Below are 21,493 nucleotides of genomic sequence, written 5' to 3' on the forward strand. Positions count from 1 at the left end.
ACTCTGAGGCCTTGCCATAAATGTATTATGAAAAACCTCTGGCACACAGGGTACTTTGTTCCAGGAATGTGAAATTTTTCTTCTTATCATGATCTGTGCCATCTGCTTTTTACACTTGCATTTTACGCACATAGTATGTGCAGAGGGTGCATTGCCCACTAGGGCTGCAAGGATACACCGGTGCACCGGTGAATTGCGATATTTTTTGTCAAGATATGAATATCGGTATTTAAACAAAATATCGTAATATCGTGAAACAATAAAATATTCTTCATCAGCATTCAGAAGTTACTAATTTTAATGACTTTTTACCCAAGTCCAGGGTTTTCATTAATATTTTAAGTAGCAGGAGAATTGTACAGGCCCGCAAATGATCCCGACCCGCAAATGATCCTGGGGCCGCAAATGATCCCAAATTGGACCGCAAATGATCCCAGTACCGGAAATGATTCGTGTAAATTATACAACAAAATATTTGGAATGGCGTGGACTTTATAAATAGTCTACGGATGGTGATATTTATAAAAGACAAGCGCCGTTGCAAAAACGCAACGATGAAAAGCGGTAAAAATACCGTGCGAAATAAAATTAACATGTGAACATTTAAGTTTTTCGTTTAGAAAATGCATCTCAAAAATATACATGAATCTTCGAAGATGTCTCTGCTGTCTAATTAATCACTTTGAATTTTTTCCTGTACAATGCTGCCAAGGTAAACACGAGTTTCCTTTCCTTGGAAGCGCACAAAATTTCTACGTGCGAATTTCGGAGGTTATGACACACTTGTAGTTTATAAGCCATTATTTGAAAACACATTTTCCTCAGTCACAATTCGCTCTTGCAAATATTAAGTTATTACAGTAAGCGATTGAGGTATTATCACAGCGTCTCTGGGTAGATTTATTTGCATACCGCACACGTAGAGCTGTCACTTTTGCACGTGCAAATTTCTTACTGTCAATCATCTCCGCCCCTGCACTGAAAGTTACGCGAAACCGTAGCCAAAATCCTGTGTCAGAATTTATTTCAGTGACCTGATAAAGACATTCGAAGGAAAAAATAAACCACAGATTTCGAAAGAGAGTAGCTCAAGAACAAGAGGCGGAGGTGATTGCAATAAGCAACAAAACTCAACTTTCTTCTAGACTTTTCAGTGACTTTTCGTCTAGACATTATCGCTTTAAACGCTGCGTGATGCGTGTGAATGAATGGCTATCAGCTAAAAGCATTTCGCTGCAATAAATATTTTTTTAGAGAGAGTTCTTATTTCTGTTGGTTGGATTGTTAAACTTTATGTCGCGTTTTAGGTCAGTAATCAGTACATATGTAGCAGCTATATCGATATATCAGTTTTGAATTAAAGTCGTTCAAATACGAAACATTCTCTGGTGTTAATTGTTTTTGTTATTGCTGTATTATAAAGAAAAAAAACTGCTTCTAATAAATGTTAAATCCCCTGTCCAAATTCTTTAGTCCACGCAAATCCATCGTTTACGGTCGGGCGACTGTTTCCGGTCAAGGGATCATTTACGGTTCAATTTGGGGATCATTTCCGGTCCTGGGATCATTTGCGGTCCAATTTGGGGATCATTTGCTGTCCCGGGATCATTTGCGGGCCGGGATCATTTGCGGGCCTGTACAGAATAGTGTAAAGTAGCCGGATAATTTTTTGTCAAAGAGCGAAGCTCTTTAACGGAACGAGCGTAGCTCGTTCCATACTAGGGGGGTCTGGGGGCATGCACCCCAGGAAATTTTGGATTGTTGAATCCTCTGAGATGCCATTTCCTGTTATCTGATAGCAAATTTTAATTCTCTCTAGCTAGCGACTAAACAAACAATGCACACCTGAAAATGGTTCTAAAGTGTTGAGTTCTTCTTTGCATTAACAAGCAAGTACTGTTCCACAAGAGCTCTAGCTCTTCTTCTCCAAGAGTAATGTCGTATACCAAATAAAATCTGAGCATTCAAATAAAAGCTATTTCTCAAAATGCTGCAAACTGATCAAGGAGACAAAAATAAACGCTGTAATAATAAAACCTATAAAATAGCACCGCACGAGACGTGAGAACATATTCCCGCTTTTTGATCTGTCGGCGACAACCGGGCGACAACACGCCAGTCGGAAAATAATTGAATGCATTCGCTCTCACCACAAAAGTCACAAAACTTTGTGTGTTTAGTTTAAAATACAATTTCTTGAATGAAATAAATTGCGAAGTATTATCAATAAATATTTCATCTTTGTTCCCTGTACAGTAATAAATAAAAGTTAACTTTTCTCAAATCATAATTAAAACAGAAATTACCGAAATTTGCATTTGCCTTAGCGGTAATTTGACACTCATATTAAAGATATCGTAAACATCTCAAATTTGCATACTAGCGCACATCACAAAAATCGTTTTTTCCGAATTTAAGTTCATTGCTTTTGGCTTTTATTTGGTCCAGTTTTCTTTCGTGACTTTGTCGATTTCAGTTGTTCTATTTTAAGCATTAACTTCTACATGTATTTTAAGTTCACTCTATATTACAAACAAGACTTTCGCGCGTAAAATAACGCCTCGAGCTAACCAAATTATCCACACAAACCGTCGATAAGTTTTTCTTTTATTAGTGTACTAAATTTAATGATTATTATTTTAGTATAAAGCCAGAGCTTAATCAATGTCAGAAGACGTTTAAATTACTCATTACTGACAAAGAGGTTTAAATGTCCGTGACATGTCTATTTCAGCAAGATGTATATAAACAATTTTCAATGCCATACATTATTTACATGAACGAAAAATAATTTTTTTGAACGGCTCCACATCTGAATAAAAAAAAATGGCTAAAGGCATTGAAATTTAGCCGGAGAAATCTACGTAGTAGCCGGAGAATTCTCCGATCCCCGATGCCTAATGAACACCCTGCAAGTCAGAGCTCTTAATAGCGATTTAACTGGGGAGACAAGGAAGTTCCATTCTGCTTCACTTCTGATCACTTATTCTTTAAAGATGTGACAAGTAGTTGTCGACTGACACAGCCTTGTGCGCCCACAAGCAAAAATGTGCGATTTATAAGAACTTCACTTTGCAAATAAGTTTTCACTGCTGAGAAAGTGGAAAAAACTGAGTTTCCAACAGAATTTAGTTAAATTATGGCACTTGTCAGTTGTATGTAATGTTGTATCGTATTGTGTATCGTATCGTGGCATTTGTATCGAGGTTCATATCGTATTGTGAGAAAGTGTATCGTCGCAGCCCTATTGCCCACTGAGCACTTTAAAACTACAGCCCTTTGCACACATTGCAGGCCTGTGGTACCAGGTACTACTGTTGGTAAGAATTACCTTCAATAACTATTATTGCTTTTATATAGGGAAATGAGATGACTCTACCTGTCCTCCATGATATTACACATGGTGTAAACACAACTATGTCCCAGATGAGTCCCAAGCAAATTTCTCATTATCTAAAATGGCAAACAAACATACATTTTAAATACCCTGCTTTGCAGACACCTTGCTATTACGGACACCCTGTTATTACAGACAGTAGCTGAAGTCCTGGCAAATAAAAATTACTGAAAATAAATTCGGCTTTGGACTTTCTCTATTACGGACACCAAGTTGTGGTCCCAAAGGTGTCCCTTATAGTGAGAGTTGACTCTATTAGACCATTAAAATCACCATTGAGACCTAAAATAGTATCCATTTGAGAGGTGCCCACTTCTGGGAGCGAGGTTAAAAATGTTAGTGTTTGTATATATTATGTGCCTGCTGGGACCCTAAATGGAGGTTGTCTGTAAGGGCGGTTTCAACTTTCCATTAGTTAGGTACCATAACACACAACAGTTACCTTCCAGCTGTGCTGGCAGAATTTCTCAATGTTTACAGCTCGACAGGCAGTGGCTATGAACTCAAACAAGGCATTAGATGGCAGACAGCTGTAACGGACGACAGCATCCAACAGGCTCAAGCATAACTAAAAAAAGAGTTCAAATGAAGAATAGTTTATATAATAAGCACTGAAATAGCATAAATAGATGCAAGTTCTCAAGTGCTATTTTGCACTTTTTTTTTGTCAGCTACAACTGCATTGGTGCAAGTGCTGAAAAACATGATTGTATAGGCTATTAATGTAGCTCACACTGCATACATCATTAATTTACTTGGAGATAGGGATCAATGAAGTGGTAAAACTACATACTTTATTTTCCAAAAAGTGTTGTTTTTTGCTTGTAGACATGTTTTAGGTCACCCTATTCAAGGAAATGGCAGAATGACTGAATGGCACCAATCTACCAGTATTGTTTGTTTTCAGAGAGGTTTGCTTGTAGATTGTTTTAATTTGCTGGTTGGACGTACAATGCTATTGATTTAACATGCTATTGATTTATCATTTAATTTTCCAACTTGGGGTAGCGAGGATGGCACGGTGGTGAGAGTACTCGCCTCCTATTATTGTGGCCCGGGTTCAATTCCCAGACCCAACGTCATATATGAGTTTGTTGTTGGTTCTCGTCCTCACTTGGTGGGTTTTCCTCCCTCCGGTTTTCCTCCCTTCGCAAAAATCAACACTGAAAATTCTTATTTGATCAGGAAGAGTGGAAGAAGCTCCACCCTGTGGAAGTGCCACAGCTGCAAATTCCCATTTATTATTTTATTTTATTATTTTTATTACATAAGTACTCCTTGATTTTGTACTGATGTGAAGAGATAATTATGTAATACTATGTGCAACCAACAGTGACTAAAAAAGCTTTGGCAAGATGCACTTAAATCATTAATTAATTATTTAATACTGTTAATTGTCATTAATTTTCAATCAATTACAAATGCTTTATTTATGCTGCTGGAAAGATATTAATCACCACAATAAAAATGTGGGTCTTAATAAGATATCCAGTAACATACACAAATTTATATATTGAAATTTACCATAAATTGAAAATTATTATACTTCATATTTTTACTGTCAATGAAGGAAGGCCTGTTATTAGCCCACTAAACAATGTTAATTCTTATAAAAGCACAAACACTGTGATTCAATGATGACTTTGACTCATTAACTGACTTTGACATGTTGATTATGCCACAACCAATCAGATGGTAAACTGAACCAAAGGCCTGCAGGATACGGTAGATTCAGTTTGGGATTCATCTCAAATCTGATGATGATTCTCTATCCCAGCATATAATAACATATGTTCACAAATAATTCTTGACAAGTGTCCACGTCTTTTTTATTCCTGCTATTTATCAACTGACTTAAGATATATTTCTTAAAAAATACCAAATATAAAAATATGTTATCTGCTTATAATCTAAACTTAAAGAATATGTACAATATTGAGCAAGTAGCAGGGCTCAAAATAACGGCTGGTCAATTTAATGGACAATGTCCCGTCAAGATGACAATTTGTCCGGACAAAGTTTCAGTTTGCTGGTCACTTTGACCGGTCAAATACTGGGATAGAAAAAAAGGTTTCAGAAAGAATATAAATTAAGCCTTGAATTACCGTAACTGTGTTGCATTTTTATTTCATCAAATGTGACTAATAAGCTTACTGTATAGACAGAGCAACTCCACAACGTTCACAGTCGCGTTTATTTCCTAATCTGAACCTCACAATATACATTTCATTCCTATTTACATGTCCTAAAACAGAATGCACCTTTTTTGCTAGTTTTTGACCCGTATACATGTACCGGTAGTTACGTTAAAGTCAGTACTTGGCAAAACTTCTCATGTCAACAAAGAGAGTGTGTTGAAAGAACATTTAAAGCTTTGTAACCAGAATCTGATTTGAGAAGGACATAAATATTAAATTTTTAACAATTATCCTGCAAAATCGCGTGGAATATCGCCTGATACTTAGCAGACGAGGTCGTAGGCCGAGTTGGCTAAAATCAGACGATATTCCATAAGATAGGAGCAGGACAATTGTTTAATTATTATTCAACAAATTGTTAACAAAACACATTTTGAAGATAGAAAAATTGTAATTATGCAGCGCTTTACAAGACTTTGAAGTGAACGAATCTCTGCACCCTACGTATATCGCAGGATATTTTTATGTATGGATGACAGATAACGTTTACATTTTGACCATATATGGGCAGCGCGCGCATTTGTTGAATAATAATAAGAAATATGCAGCCAAAAACAGTGAAGAAATGGTGTGTCATTTTATGCAAAACGAGTGGTAGTTAAAAATCATTACTTTCAATATTTTGACCAGTCAGAAATGACACGTGACTGAGCTAAAATCTGTTTGGCCAGTCAAGATGACTGAAAAAAAATTAATAATTATTTTGAGCCCTGAGTAGACAGTTTAAAGCTGATTTCCAGTCCGTACTGCGCAGACTCGGGGTTTGTTTTCGTTTTTGTTTTGAATTTGTTGAAACGTTACACTTTGGTGACAGCATACATGAAGTTTTTTAGTCCGCCATTACAGTTCGTTTCGTTCAAGAATTTCCGATGAGCTGAAACGTCGGTTTGAAATAGCGTCAAGGTTCCTCTACTCATTATTATTTGTTCTGCACGGATATCTGGCGTTAATTATGAAGAAAAAGGTAAGTTTGTCGCGGAATTTTTAGTTTTGCTTGTAAACATTCGCCTTTGTGTGGGCTCACATAAACATTGCAGCCGAGATTGCGCAGTACGGACTGGAATTCATCTTTAAGGCATTAAATATATTTAGTTAAAAGCATCAAAAATATTCAACAACTTTGTTTTGTTCTAGTTCCTTGCTACATAAAATACATGAAATACTCAGATCACATACCCTTACATTCCAGGGTAGATTTGTGTTAATCTTGCAAAGTTTAAAAGTTGTCTGCTCCAATTCTGGTAATGAAATTGCATGCCATACAACAAAAGAAATCAATAGTCAATTCTTCAGATAAATACACTAGATCACGGATTTAGTTCCAAAACTGGTCATCATAATTTTATTGTTATCACTATTGTCATCACATCCATCACATAATTTTAAAGCTGAGATCAAAAACTCTAAAACAAAAAACAGGTAATTGATTTCTGACTTAACGACAACAACTTGCTTTTAATTTGGTCCAAGTATCGCTAGTAAATTGAAGTCTTCCAAAATTCTTTCTATGGCACGGATGGTATGTTCATCAAAAACTGGACTCTTGCTTACAGAAAAGCTGGAGACAAAGTAACTACCAAGCACTTCTTCTTTGGATTCAATTAGAAGGTGTTTCATCATACCATACAAGCGTGTAAACAGCTGTTCATTGCTCCAGAATTTGTCTTCTGGGAACTTTTCCAGTTCAAAAAGGAATGCAGTTTTCAAGACATAAGAAGTTAGGACTGCACTGTCTCCCTTGCGCTGGTCACGGAAGTACTTTGCACATCGGTAACAGGTTAGGCGGTTACTGTCTGGGCTAAACATTTTTAGAATGTGCATCTCTGCAACTGAAAATGATACACGCCACAGTGGAGTTATTGGGACCACATGAAAACCAAGCTTTGTAACTTTGTCCTTCAGAGTTTTGGAGTATGATTCCCTGGCAGCTTCGAAACTTGTTAGACCACTAAGATTGCTTTTAGCTGCTTCTGCTGCAGACATATCTGTCCATTGAGGCCAGTGGAAAAACTTAATAGCAGGTGTAATGTCAATGTAAATTTCAAACTTTCTGTATTTTCGTCCATTCCAGGTCAAAACTAAGGTGATCGAGGGGCCTTTATAACCAATCCCTACTGACCTTCCCCAGCAAGGCGGAGGTGGATCCATCACATCCAGAGCAGCACGCAATACTTTCTCAAAAGCATTATAGAATGATCCTGCACCAAGGCCAGAAGAACCAGATATCACATCAGAAAAAATTGTGTTTGCAAGGAAAGGATGCGGTTGCACCAAAGGTTGACCAGGATATGCACTGTGCCACTGGACTTTACAAGCTCCAGGAAACGACAAAACTTGAATTTCGGCCATGAAGTCAAACTCATTAGGCGCCGTAACTTTTGTTCCCTCGTAAAAACTTCCACTCGGAATAACTTTGTTGATAAAACGGCCTTCTAGTTTTCCAACACATTTCAACAAGTCACTGACAAACTTTTCGACTGCGACTTGGATTTCTTGGTTTTCTCCACCTTGTTCAAGAGGCCTTCCAACTTCAGCTAGATGAGTTGAAATCGAGCTATCCCTACCAGCGCAGGAATAAATGAAACTTCCGTCATCCATTGTCTCTGTGTTTTCCCTCCGTTGGTTGTGTATGTGCGATAAGAATGATGGCATACCACCATAATGTTCAGGATTCAAGGAACCAAAGCGGTGGTGCATTGCAGTTGATTTCAGAAAACAAAATCTTTCCACGAGCACAGTCTACAGATACTTCCGGCTTCCGCAAGCTTTCGGTTTCGATCTTAAGTCAGTGGTACTCGGAGCCAGCGGAAAGCACTTTCGTTCCCAGGACCTTCTCAGATGGGTTTTCGGGGTTTGGCACTCAACTTTAGCTACCATAGACTGTGGTGGAAAACTGAAACTTTTTTAAGGTTCATTAATAAGATTTCACCTCAAACTTTCCCGATATGTGAAATAAATAATACCTGTTGTTTTTGCAGAGGTCCCTGGCGATACCAACCAATGAAATAAATTATTAATTATTTTAAAATTTAATAAAAACACTCTATTACAAGCCTTTTATATTATTTGCTATTGTAATTGATTTTTACCGATTACCGATTATATAATAATAACGGATTATTGGTGCAACAGTAAAAACCTGTCTGAGAGGGCCTTTAAGGGGGTCCTTGTTAACAACCAATTTGCTACTAAAGAAGTCTTAACTTATAACCATCATATTATAGAGAGCAGACCTCGTGCGGATAAGCTATTTACACAGGTTTGTTCCACTGAAGAGTCTTTCAAGACTTTCATAACACGGCCAGACTTGCCAAGTCATGTGACCAGAATATATACAAAATTAAAACCAGAATCAACAGATATAGAACGTCTACGATGTATCATTTTTTTGTTTTGTTTTGTTTTTAATGAAATTCGCATTATATAAAAGTTATGGCATAATAAACAGCTGTATTGGTAGACTTTTTCCAGTAGCATTTCTTTTTGTTTTTTCTGTAAAAGGTAATTGTGTGTGCGTCCGATTATAACCTGGCCATATTCCCAGGGGGGGTACTCCGGGATCCAAGTGACGGGGATGTGCGAAGGATTTTTTGGGGGTCGAAATTTTCGATTCCGGGATTTTTTTGGGTAGGAGAATTTGGCAGGTATTTTTTTGCGTGACTTGATTTAAATAGGGGATTTTTTGGGGTATTAAAATCAAACTAAAGTGCCTTGGCGCGGCCTTGGCAATTAAGGGGTAATTTGACTAGGGATTTTTTTGGGCGTTTTTTTTGGTCCAGGGATTTTTTTGGGTAATGTCGGAAGACTTAGGGATTTTTTTGGGTCCTGAGTTTTGCCTCCATTCGATCATCCCCGTCACTTTGATCCCGGAGTACCCCCCCCCCCTGGGGCCATATTTAACTCCAATTCGTAACAGAAAACGGAACTCTCCCTCTTTCCTCAAGATTTTGGGACTAGCACTAACTACGAGCGCACAATGATTTAAAGGAGTATATATAGTACGTTCACTTCAGAATAGCCATTTATTTTCTTTACGCCAATAAAAAGTTTACACAAAAGTATGTTATTCACTGAAATTTCAGCCTCCAACGTTCCCTACAACCCTACGAAATCTTTCCCAAAACTCGTCAACTGAATGCCGCCATCTTGGAGCTGATAATGTATGCGTGACGTCAAAGAGCTCAGCCTGAAGTTTGGCGGAAAAATTTTTTTGATTGTCAAAACTCCTTGTTTTTTTAATTTTTGGGAGCTCTGTTTGAGCAAAATGGAGCTACACAAACAGGCATTTTGACAAACAAAAGTCACTAGACGAAGAAACGAGGAGTTTCGAGGATTTAAATTTCCCCGCAAAACTTCAGGCTGAGCTCTTTGACGTCATGCATAAATTACCAGCTCCAAGATGGCGGTGTTCATTTGTCGAGTTTTGGGAAAGATTTTGTAGGTTTAAAGGGCACGTTGGAGGCTGAAATTTTGGGGAATAACATACCTTTGTGTAAACTTTTTATTGGCGTAAAGAAAATAGATGGCTATTCTGGAGTGAACTTCTCCTTTAATAAAAAGCAGGAATCCCCTAATTATAACTCAGGCGTACTGATCAGATGTATTGGCAACTTTTTACATTTTAATTTATTTAAATGTAAAAATGGCATCTAAAATGAATGCGCCATTATGTTAAGGCTGATGGCGGCCTGCGAAGTGCGAATGATCAGAGCGCTCCTTCGACTGTGAAAGGCGAAGACGTTGTTTAGTACATGAAGAACAAGTACAATGAAGGAAAAGTCTCTGAAAAAATTTGTTTGAAGTGTAGTAGGAAGTTTTTAACGCCTCTCTGTGGGAATTTATGAGGATGGAAGTCATGATGCTTATTTCTAATGATACTATTGTAATGTTACATAAAGTCTTTTTTTTTTTTCTAGTGTACTTTATTACTGAGCAGTCCACATTTCCACGTTTAAACGCCATTCCAAAGATTACTTGGGGCTATCTTCGGGGTCAGCGTGAAAAAAAATTGGGGATCATTTCAGGGTCAATTTGGGGATCAGTTCGGGGTTGGGGATCATTTCGGGGCTGTACATTGCTCCAAAATCGCTGGCCACAAAATACAGTCTTCAGCAATCCCTGGGCAACTGTACTGGATCTTTATTTTAGAAGCGTAAAGAAAATAACAACTTAAATAAAGCTTATTATATAATGTATTGCAGGGCTAGTACGACAAGATGAAAATTGGCAGGCTTCTAATGGCCAATATTTCGACTGGTAGAACTACAGTGTCAGAGTAGGGCTGATAATCATATAATATAAAATTTAAATACACATTAAGTGGAACCTCGCTCTATTGACAGCCGCTGACACCCAGATATTACAAACAGTTTTTTTTTTCGATGAAAAGCTCATACATTTTCTCTTATATTGACCTGTGCAAACACTAAATAAAGATACATTCCTCATACACTGTAGCTCAGATTCTTTGCAATTGCATAAAAGGGTCAGTTTAATAATCTAGCCTGTGTACATCCGGAAAAGGAGGCAGAGTGACCTTCCCAAAGTTTTTGCTTAGCTGTATTCTGCAAGTCATTACCAACCCTTAGCCCAGGCCTCTGTGTTTACTAGTAGCTCTTGTGTTATACGCAGTTTTTTGTTAGCAAGCACTTACTCCGCACATCATGCAACATGTCGATTGCACGGGATGCGCGCCAGGATTAAAATTGTTTCCTCAAAATGATGACAAATACAGCAACGTGACCAAGTGCGCAACTTATATGCAACGAAAATTGTTCTACTGTGACCAAATTCAGTTTATGGACATGTTCTAAAGCCAGGAACACGAAGAAAAACATTATCACAAACCACTTACCGCAATCACAGTTAATAACTAACTGCCAATTGCTAAAAAAGGACCCTGCTGTTTAATTTGCAATAATTATTTGTTTCTACTGTTTGGATGCTTGGCCCCATAAGCACCTGTGCTAAATCAGTTACCGTGGGTAAACAAATGTCATCTTTTTTACCAAGAGATGCGGCGTAGTGCACAAGTGAAAAATTGTGAGAGTCGCAAATATGATTATTTATTTTACTCGGAGGGGGATGAGAAAAACTGTGTAAAGGACTCCAAAAGCGACTCAACAGAAGTTAAAAAACAACTCTTATAACTATTGATAACACGTGTTAACCACCTTTTTTATGTTCTAAAAGGGAAGTGATAACTTTCTTTAAGGCATGACTAATATTTGATTGGCACAAACCTAATTGGACTTTTTTTTTCGTGGAAAAATGGATGCTCTTGGGTTGCTTTTTCTTTTAAAATACATTAAAAGTAGTTGTAATTATTGCCTTTGTCAGTACGTGAAGGCGAATTCGTTTTTTTTCAGTCAGTATTTTTGTTCCAAAATAAAGTTTATAAATATCCCTGAAAAATGCGTGGTTACCTCCATTTTTTTTTATTCCAATAGCCCTCGCTACGATCTGCTTTTCTCGCATAGTCATAAAACAGGCAAAAAAACTTTGTCCCCTGTATTTACATGTAAATTGTACCGTCCTTTTTATTATATTCGGGCTCAGTTGTATTTAAAATCGTTTATTCTTGAGTATTTAACAGTTACAAATTCACTTCTAGCTATTTTACCTCAACTTCTTCTTCTTCTTTAGTTGTTCTTGAAAGATGGCAGGTTTCCCTGAAAGGAGGGCACAGATAAACTTAACTGCCCTTTTAAATCTTCAAATTTTCCAACAGTGTAAATAAAGATGAATTGTTCAACAATGACACGAGCATGGGATCAAAGAAAAAATCTAAGTACCCGACAGGAATCAAACCCATGGCCTCCTTGATGCCAGTATGCAGGACGCGTGTCACATAATTATATTGGATCCACTAGCCCAACAAACTGAAAAAGGCATTTAATTTAACGTACAGTCTGCATGCTGCAAAATAGCAATTTCATCACAAAAATAGTTTTTTGTTTGTTTTGTTTCTATTTACAGGTGACTTGAAGACTTTGCAAGGGCATTCCTGTTAGTCAAAATAAACTCAAAAATACACACTGTGTCAATGTAATAAAATTGTCACATGATTGTTTCCCACATGTTGCCAGTTTAAACCTGCATGAATATACTTTAGTGACATTTATGGCTTTTTATATAATACGAACATCCCAGAACCCAATAAGGCTACATGTAAATACTGACACTTAATTACATGTAAGTTTAAAAACCATGCTGAGGTTCATGACAAAAAAAATATGTTTCGATAATATAAAAACATGTAAAAATAATGAAATAACAGAGAATTTACATAATTATTATCACAGACCATAAATTTTACTCGAGGTTAAGTTAACGTGTCAAGTTTTTTGCAGTACAGGCTTGGTTCCACAGGGTGTGGTTCCAAAAAATATCCATACCTCCCCCAAGGATGGTTCTTTGGTTTGGACCCTCCCACCCCCTGGGATTTCCAGTTTAGCTTCATACTGGACTTTCTTTAAAAAATTTGTGCTATTGAGACCCCCATCCCTCTCGGAATTTCCAATGACCATCCTTGGGGTGGGTATGGATATTTTCTGGAGCCGCACAATGTAGCCATTTGCTTATGAAAGTAAGCTGCAGATTGATCTGATTGATACACACTAATCTATTTTTACAAATACCTGTTTTCTATGGGATATATAATTTCATATTGTTTTTACCGGTTTCACTTGTAATAATAATAATAATAATAATAATAATAACAATAATAACAAATAAAATTTAATAAAATTCTTCAAAAATTCAAATATCAGCTACAATGAATGAGAAAACGGAAGTATATAAATTACTACGAATGAAAGGTTCACAAAATATAGATAAGATCATAGTTTCTTATTATTTCAACAAGCATTCAGTTATGGAGAGCTGAAATGAACCATATCATGTCATTAAATTATTACTGATAAACAAACATGATTGTTTACAGTCAAAACACCTCAAGCGTTCCTGTCAAGGGTGGATTAATGATTCCATAATTGCAAATTTGATTTCATTCTTTGCTTCAATATTCCATTCTTGAATTGAATATTGCAATGCTCAAACGGCGACTCGATTCAAAACTCGAATGTTGATTTCATTCATGCGACAGACACATGAGAATTTGAAAATGTTCCCCAATTTGCATAAAATGGGTCAACGACATTTTTTCCACTTTTTCTTCTGCCAGTTGTATTTTTGTGCCTTTTCGGTGTACCAAAATGTGTCGCCTCTCTTTTAGTACTATTATAGGGTTGAAATAAAGAACGTGAAGAACAAAATGAAGAGAAAACATGATGCGTGACATTTGACAGGTGACTAGTTTATGCAAATTCAGGCCGAATTCCCACGTGCCCGTCCCGTGAAGCCAGACAACACTCCAATCAACATTCAAGTTTTGAATTGAGTCGCCGTTTGAACATTGCAATATTCAATCCAAAAATGGAATATTGAAGCAAAGAATGAAATCAAATTTGTAATAATGGAATCATTAATCCACCCTTGACAGGAACGCTTGAGGTGTTTTGACTGTAATAACCAGTTGACTGATACAACATGACTTATTTCTAAAACATGTTTTGAGCAACATGTGGAACATTATTTGCACTAACCTAACAATGCCTGACACAATCTCCTCGTCAAGAAAACTTGAGTTGTAATGAATCACATTACTCAGAAGGGGCATAAAAACATCCATTCTATTAAAGTAACAAAAGAAGTTAAAAAATAATTATAATTCATTCATTATTAATTAATAATTTAACTTATATAACTTGCTAAAATTATATAAAAAGAATTATATATCACATTCATGTTAAATAATTTGATGTGTGATAATTTATATGGTTGACAAAAACTAATAATTTTTATCACAGCTGCATGTATATCACAAATATCGGACATGTATGTCTCATCACATGTTAAGTGATAAAACCTGTATCAAATTAGAGGTTATAAAATGGTCTGCAATTCTATTTCTATTTTGATCAATCTATGAATTAAGCAGGAGCTATAGAACCTTGGAGTATTTACATGCTAAGGCTGGTTACCATGGCAAAGACTCTCAATAAGTGAGAAAGTTAAATAAAGTGTTATTAATTTGGTATAACAAAGATGTCAAATAACATTTACTTTTAATAAAAGCTTTCTAGTGCAATACTCCCTTATAGGGCTAAAGGAGGACCTGCGCCCAATAGAGAATGGTTTTCAGGCTTTTTCGTCTTGAACGGGGTATATATTTCATCCCTTTTGGGGGGGTTCACATGGCCCAATCTTCACATGGCCCAATGTCAAACAGGATAGGCTTATATGCCTTCAGAGGTGTAAATTTATACAAACTATATAGCCACAAGCCAAATGTTCACAAATTCGTATTGCTGACTTACGTTGATTTCGGCATTGATACTTAGCTTAATTCACTATTACAACAGAGCAAGTGATTGGTACTTGTTTATGTCTTAGACGGGGTATCAAAAATACATTATTGGCATTCTGTCTTAAACAGGGTAGGAAAATCAAAGGTTCCTGTCTTAAACAGGGTCAGGGTTTAGGACACCGGGCTGCACCTCCCTACCCGAGATTATAACAAGTGACCCCTCCAGAAAGTAATGCTACGAACCTAGTTTTTGACATCATTTTAAGTTGCCATGGCAATGCTAAAAGTAATAAAACACATAAAAACATAATGATATCGAGTCTATGAGAATCAGGAACTGACCTGCCTTTTTGCATAACCTCTGGCATCCACGATAAAAGGAAAGGACCTATTAAAATTTAATACCATACAATCAAAAAGCTGGTAAGGAGATCTAGGCAGTAGTCGCACATACATGTACATTGTAAGATCTACTATATGCAAGATCCACTATACAGTTAAGGTTAGGTTCTTAGTCCTTTAAGCCCCGATAGTGCCATTTGGCACATAATGTCATAATGTGGTCAATATTAATTTTTGTCCAATTAATTTTATTTTAATTTTTGCCACCAAAATTGCCTTGGAAAGATCTGCATTTTGAAAACATAAAATTGTTCCTCCCCCTCTTTCTTACTTGATTGACAACCCCTGTAACTTTTGAAACTTTTTTCCTGATACATATGTGAGATGCAACATAACTGAAATTAACCATGACATTGAAAGGGGTACAATAAGCTTTAGTTTAGGGGTATACCCATTATATACGGAGATACACACATTTTTAAACCTTTTTCTTTTTACATTTTAAAGCCGTTTCTTTCAAGGCCATAACTTTCTCATTATTTGTTGACATGCTAAATGAACTATTCTGATCAAATGGTGTATCATACATGGACATTCAGCTAATAGTTATTGATTTAGGAAAAAGGCCAGTCCCCTTGGGGCTAAAAGGGTTAATAGGTTGTTGCCAATAGAACTTTTAGTGATATTCGGCCTATTATTTGTGTAAAATTAGCATATTACACAAGTGTCAATGTAAAAATGAAGCACTAATCATTTAGAACAAGTACATGGCATTGTATACATGTACAGGAAAGCATTAATTGCCCAAACCTCCCAAAAGTAAACATTTTTAACCAAGTTTAGGAAATAACAACCTGTTTTTAAATTTTAGGCTAAAAAGGTTCTTATAAAAATGGGGTCTAATTTGCAAATTTTAGCCTAACAGGTTCTTAAATGTTAGGTTCTTACTTGCAAGTTTTAACTGTATTTCAAAGTGCATTGCATGCTTATATTAATAGGAAAAATATTGACTATCATTATACACTCAATACATGCAGAGTTTGCAAATTATGTGTGGCAACGTCATTATTGCTGTTATCCCTTTGCCTGTAATGTAGATATGTAATAGAACTTGTGATTAACTAACTGATTTTTTCAATAAAAGTAAACTTGTAAATACTATTTATTAATTTAAAACAAATAATTAGCATTTACAAGTTACCTTTATTGAATGTGTTACGTTGATTCCACTCAAAATTTGAACAATAAGTACAAAAATAAATTACTTTTAAATAGATTTAGCCAAGCCTAAAAGCAGAGCTACACGGTAATTTACTTTAGTCCTTCATTTATATATCTGAATTCACTAACCATAGACATAAAAAATAGCACCTGAGCCTGCGATCCAATAGAAACACCATTTTCCGGACAGCGATCAACTTTAAAAATACGCATGACCTTGATGAGTTATACACCTGAGCCCGCGATATGGTCATATGATACTGGTCAGCGGACACCATTTATTGACAGCTGTCAATTGACCATAATGTGGATGCCCAGTATCAAAGAGGTTAGGGTTAATCTATTTCTGAAGTGGGCAATGTACGTCCTAGCCGTCCTAGCGTCATGACCATGAAAACTCAAGTTAATGGTTTTCCTATTTCTTTGGATTTTCTATGGTTATGGGGCTTTACTCTGCCGCCCTTCGGGCCACTGTGGAGCTCCGCTAAAAATATACTGATTGTATTGTAACATTATTTTTAATAATATTATAACTTGAAACATTAACATCTATATATAGCTGTTATCCCTTTGCCTATAACATAGATACATCAATTAAATAAAACTTAATGACTTAGAGATTGACTTTTTTCAAATAAAAGTAAACTTGTAAATACTAAAGTAATTAATTTAAAAAAATTTAAATTAGCATTTACAAGTTACCTTTATTGAATACGTAAGATTGATTCCACTCAAAGTTTGAGCAATATGTACAAATTAAAATTAATTACTAAAAATATACTGAGATGGTATGGCAACATTTTAATAGTAATATTATTTAAAACATCAACGTCTATATACTGTATAGCTGTTATCCCTTTGCCTATAACGTAGATACATCAATTAAATAAAACTTAATGACTTAGAGACTGACTTTTTTCAAATAAAAGTAAACTTGTAAATACTAAAGTAATTAATTAAAAAAAATAATTTTAGCATTTACAAGTTACCTTTATTGAATACGTAAGATTGATTCCACTCAAAGCTTGAGCAATATGTACAAATTAAAATTAATTACTAAAAATATACTGAGATGGTATGGTAACATTTTAATAATAATTATTATATTATTATTAAAACAACGTCTATATATAGCTGTTATCCCTTTAACTAAAAACAGCACTACAAAGCAACTCTAAAACAAACTTGGACATTTCTATCCATTAAAAACGATGTCTTGCAGTTCAAAGTGATTGTTTTACTGCTCGCCCATTAGTTTTTCTATCCAACATTCTTATAATACGTAGTTCTGTAAATGTTGTGATCAGAAGGTATCAAGCTTTGCAAGAGATGAATGCTGACAATCAAAAGACGCTATTTTTAATTACTGTAAAAGATTAGATTCTTTGTGGTGTCCAAATTAATATATTAAATAAGTGCCACCATCAAATAAGTGCCGCCCTCAAATAAGCGAGCGCTGCCCTCATAAGCACCGCACTTGAGGCGCGAAAAATTTAATAAGGGCCGCGGTACATATAATACAGTAGATAATTATAATAAAGCTTAATGTGTGATTTAGAGACTGATTTTTTTTCAAATAAAAGTAAACTTGTAAAGAGTCAATTTTTAAAAAAATAAAATTACTCATTAAGATAGGTTCCACTCAGAGTTAGAGTTAATATTAGTGCAACTGACTGACTTTTCAAATAAAAGTAAACTTGTAAATACTAAAGTTTAATTTTAAAAAATAAATATTAGCATTTACAAGTTACCTTTATTGGATACATAAGATTGATTCCACTCCAAGATTTACCGGATTCAACTGTATTTTTAAATTTAATTATCTCTCTTGGGGACAGTTTGAGAGCTTAAGTTTGGATAAATACAGTTAAATGAAATTTAACATAATTGACAACTAGGAACAAGAGTCGTAACAGGAGTGTGTAGCATTATTTTGTTTACTATGTGGCGTATGTTTGTAGCGTTAGTGGGGTTAAATTGGTTGCTGAATTGCTAGCATTCGGGTCGACTTCCTTCCAGTGGAATTCTTGTTTCGTACATGGGCAATTCCATGTCATGGACGTTACAATTCAGACTAATTTTTAGAACTTTACACTTGCATTGTCTAAGGATGAAAACAAGTTTTAAAACTTTTCATTGATGTACAAGTCTGTGCACCTTAGTGTGTTAATTTGATTATTTCTTTTTTCCAGTTGACTTATTTGTGCCAGAGAAATATTGAGAAAAACGACTCTCATGGATGTTACATAAAAATCAACCACGTAATTTAGTGCATTAGCATTACTTTAAAATTCCTGTCAAACTTTCAAGCAGTTTCAAAATATCTTCTCCATGTCAATGTAGTTTAGTGATTGTGTTAACTGACAATTTTGTTTTCACCTCCATTATCTTTCACAGTTTTTCTTGGAGACTAAAAATGTAACGTCATGAACGTTACAAAAATTGTCATGGACGTTACACTATGTGAATTCTTCTTCAAGTTTACCAAATAAATTAACTTTTTTCAATTGTTGGGCTCTATCATTTGTAGTAAAACAATATTTCTTGGCAGTTGGAAATGAAATTATCTTGCTAGTTAATGTAAAACCCGTGAAATGCTCATTTAAATTTTTGAGGACATTTCACGGTCCTTACATGACATATTAACCTGCATTTTCAGCAAATCTCTTTCCACAAGCTTGCTGTTTATCAACCCAAACCTGTCTTTTGGAAAAAACTGCCCACTGCTATACTGCCTAACTATTTTTTACCTTTTCCAAAGACTTTGATAAAGTTTTGCTTTTTTTTCAACATTTTTGCAAAAAGTGTAACATCCATGATATGGCGTCCATGACCAACTTTAACTGCACTTAGTTAAAAAATGTAACAGTTTACCAGAGTTTTGTTATCATCAAAATGTTCACTTTTGATAAGTAACAAAGCAGCAGAAATTTTTTAAGAATCCTTCAAATAATAACTTCAGGAGAGAAAAAAAATGCACAAAATTTCATGGACGTTACGTAACGTCCATGACAGAACTTCACATCGCTGTTGCTATTTTTTAAAAATATTTTGGATGAAGTCTTTATCAGTTATTTGTCAACACAAATGAGGGAATATTCCTAATATAATTGTTTGAATTCATAAGCATTTTGAAAGTATGATTTTTGTAAGTTAAAAATGTGCATCACAGATATTGTAAATTATTAAGAAGGTAAACCAGTACTTTGGGGACCCCCCTAAAAACACTGTTGTCACAGACAAAGTAAAAGTTGTTTTTCTGTATACTTTAACATGTCTACAATGCAGCACAGGTCATTATTCCATCTGAAATATCTTTTGAAAAATCTTGATTTTTACACCTCTCAATACATGTGGAATTGCCCACATGCATAGCTACTAGCCCATGTGCTTGCGTTTGTTGTTTACTGTTTTATCGATGTGGCATTGTGTGTAGCATTCTCAGCGTTCCCTTCCCTCCCCTCCCCTGTTGCTGTGTCATTTATCTGGGACTTTATAGAGTTTCTCTTCCACTGTGCCATTTGCACTTAAGTGTGACAGGTGCTCTAGTTCTGGGGTCTGAGTTGTGGGTTTGGGCAGGACGGTTGGGTGTTCTAGAGCCTTTAAAAGAGTGTGATTGGAATTGCAGCCTCTGGGACCCTTGGGCACCAACCTCAAAGTGCGACTTGGGCGCTAAGTTTTTCTTTTATCTTTACTGTATTCAAAAAGGGTGCCAAGGTGTGAGTTTGTTGGGTAACTTGATTTTTGCGTTTCTTGGTTGAATGTTCAGCGAAAACTGTCCTAAAAGTATTCTGCTCTTTAAGATACTTTTTTTCAAATATTTAATATAATTACTGTCAGTAGTGTTTTTAGTTTCTTGCCTGTCATTTCTTCAAAGTATGAGATGTCTTTTCCATTGTCACTCAGAGCCTTCAACAATTCCAACCTATACAAAAAATTAATTCACAAAGATTCAGCTGATCACTACACTACCCTATTTACTCAAATAAGCACAGCCCCCAAATAACCCCCGCCCTTGAATAACCACTGCCCCCGAATACCGTATTTATTTGATTAAGTACCCAACCTCGAATAAACGCCCACCCTAAAGTTAGGAAAAGTTAATAAGTGCCCAGCCTCGAATAAGCGCCCACCCCACCCCACAAAAAAGCGATGTACGCAAGAGAAGTATTGAAATTGCATTGACTAAGTACTACTAAGAGACTTCCCCAGAGACCGAGTTTTCTTAGTATTTTACAGAAACTTTAAATGAACAGTTAAAATTCTGATTTGGTACAGCTTTACATTTTGGTATTATTTATTGTTTTGTTCCAAAATAAACTTTTATTAGTTACTATTTTCTGTAAATGGTGAAAATTTAATAATAAGCACCCAGCCTTGAATAAGCACCCACTCTCAAGGTCCAAAAATTTAATAAGCACCCAGGGCGCTTAATCGAATAAATACGGTAAGCGCCGCAGTCCCGATGCAGCGCTTATTTGAGGAATTTCGTTTAACTAAAAATGGCACTTCTTTGCATCAAAAGCGATGTTTTGCAGTTATGAGTGATTGTTTTATCCCTCTCCCATTAGTTTTTCTATTCAACACTCTCACCAGCTTACAATACGTAGTTCTGTTATTGTTGCCGCAAACTTTGCCAGGGCAGCTAGTACCACTAGCAGAGAGGAATACTGACACTTAAAAGATCCTCTTTTCAATAACTGTAAAAGATAAGATTCTTTGTTGCGACCAAATTTAAAATAAGCACAGCCCTCAAATAAGCACCCCCTCGAATAAGCGCCGCACTTGAGGTGCAAAAAAATTAATAAGCACTGCGGTGCTTATTCGAGTAAATACGGTAAGTCTACTATCTTTACCAGTGGAAAAGGTCTCACCTGGGTGTGATATCTTCAGGAATTTTGTGATTAGCCACAACAGAAAAGAAGTGAGCTCTTAGAATCCCAAGTCTGTTAAACTGCATTAAAC

General features: G+C 35.8%; 2 protein-coding genes across 2 annotated transcripts in view; both read right to left on the minus strand.

The window, feature by feature from the left end:
- Nucleotides 1-21,493, minus strand: part of LOC144631543 (tuberin-like) — a 59,701-nt gene that overhangs the window by 30,111 nt on the left and 8,097 nt on the right. Inside the window, exons 4-10 of the mRNA XM_078489989.1 lie at nucleotides 21,403-21,482; nucleotides 20,389-20,453; nucleotides 15,308-15,353; nucleotides 14,202-14,288; nucleotides 12,218-12,266; nucleotides 3,840-3,965; nucleotides 3,380-3,453 (exon numbers count right to left, since the gene is read on the minus strand). Coding sequence (XP_078346115.1) covers nucleotides 3,380-3,453; nucleotides 3,840-3,965; nucleotides 12,218-12,266; nucleotides 14,202-14,288; nucleotides 15,308-15,353; nucleotides 20,389-20,453; nucleotides 21,403-21,482 — 527 coding nt within the window. The remainder of the gene's footprint in view (nucleotides 1-3,379; nucleotides 3,454-3,839; nucleotides 3,966-12,217; nucleotides 12,267-14,201; nucleotides 14,289-15,307; nucleotides 15,354-20,388; nucleotides 20,454-21,402; nucleotides 21,483-21,493) is intronic.
- On the minus strand, nucleotides 5,574-9,476 carry LOC144631550 (cyclic GMP-AMP synthase-like receptor). Its single transcript, XM_078489996.1, has one exon. The coding sequence runs from the start codon at nucleotides 8,290-8,292 to the stop codon at nucleotides 7,051-7,053; it is 1,242 nt and encodes a 413-aa protein (XP_078346122.1). The 5' UTR covers nucleotides 8,293-9,476; the 3' UTR covers nucleotides 5,574-7,050.

The sequence above is a fragment of the Oculina patagonica genome, chromosome 12 (assembly GCF_052425735.1).
Source record: "Oculina patagonica isolate OP01 chromosome 12, crgOcupat, whole genome shotgun sequence".
NCBI classification, from domain to species: Eukaryota; Metazoa; Cnidaria; class Anthozoa; order Scleractinia; family Oculinidae; genus Oculina; species Oculina patagonica.

Bases quoted from the DNA above. Each gene is read 5' to 3' on its own strand.
- LOC144631550 (XM_078489996.1), bottom strand. From the start codon at position 8,292: ATGCACCACCGCTTTGGTTCCTTGAATCCTGAACATTATGGTGGTATG.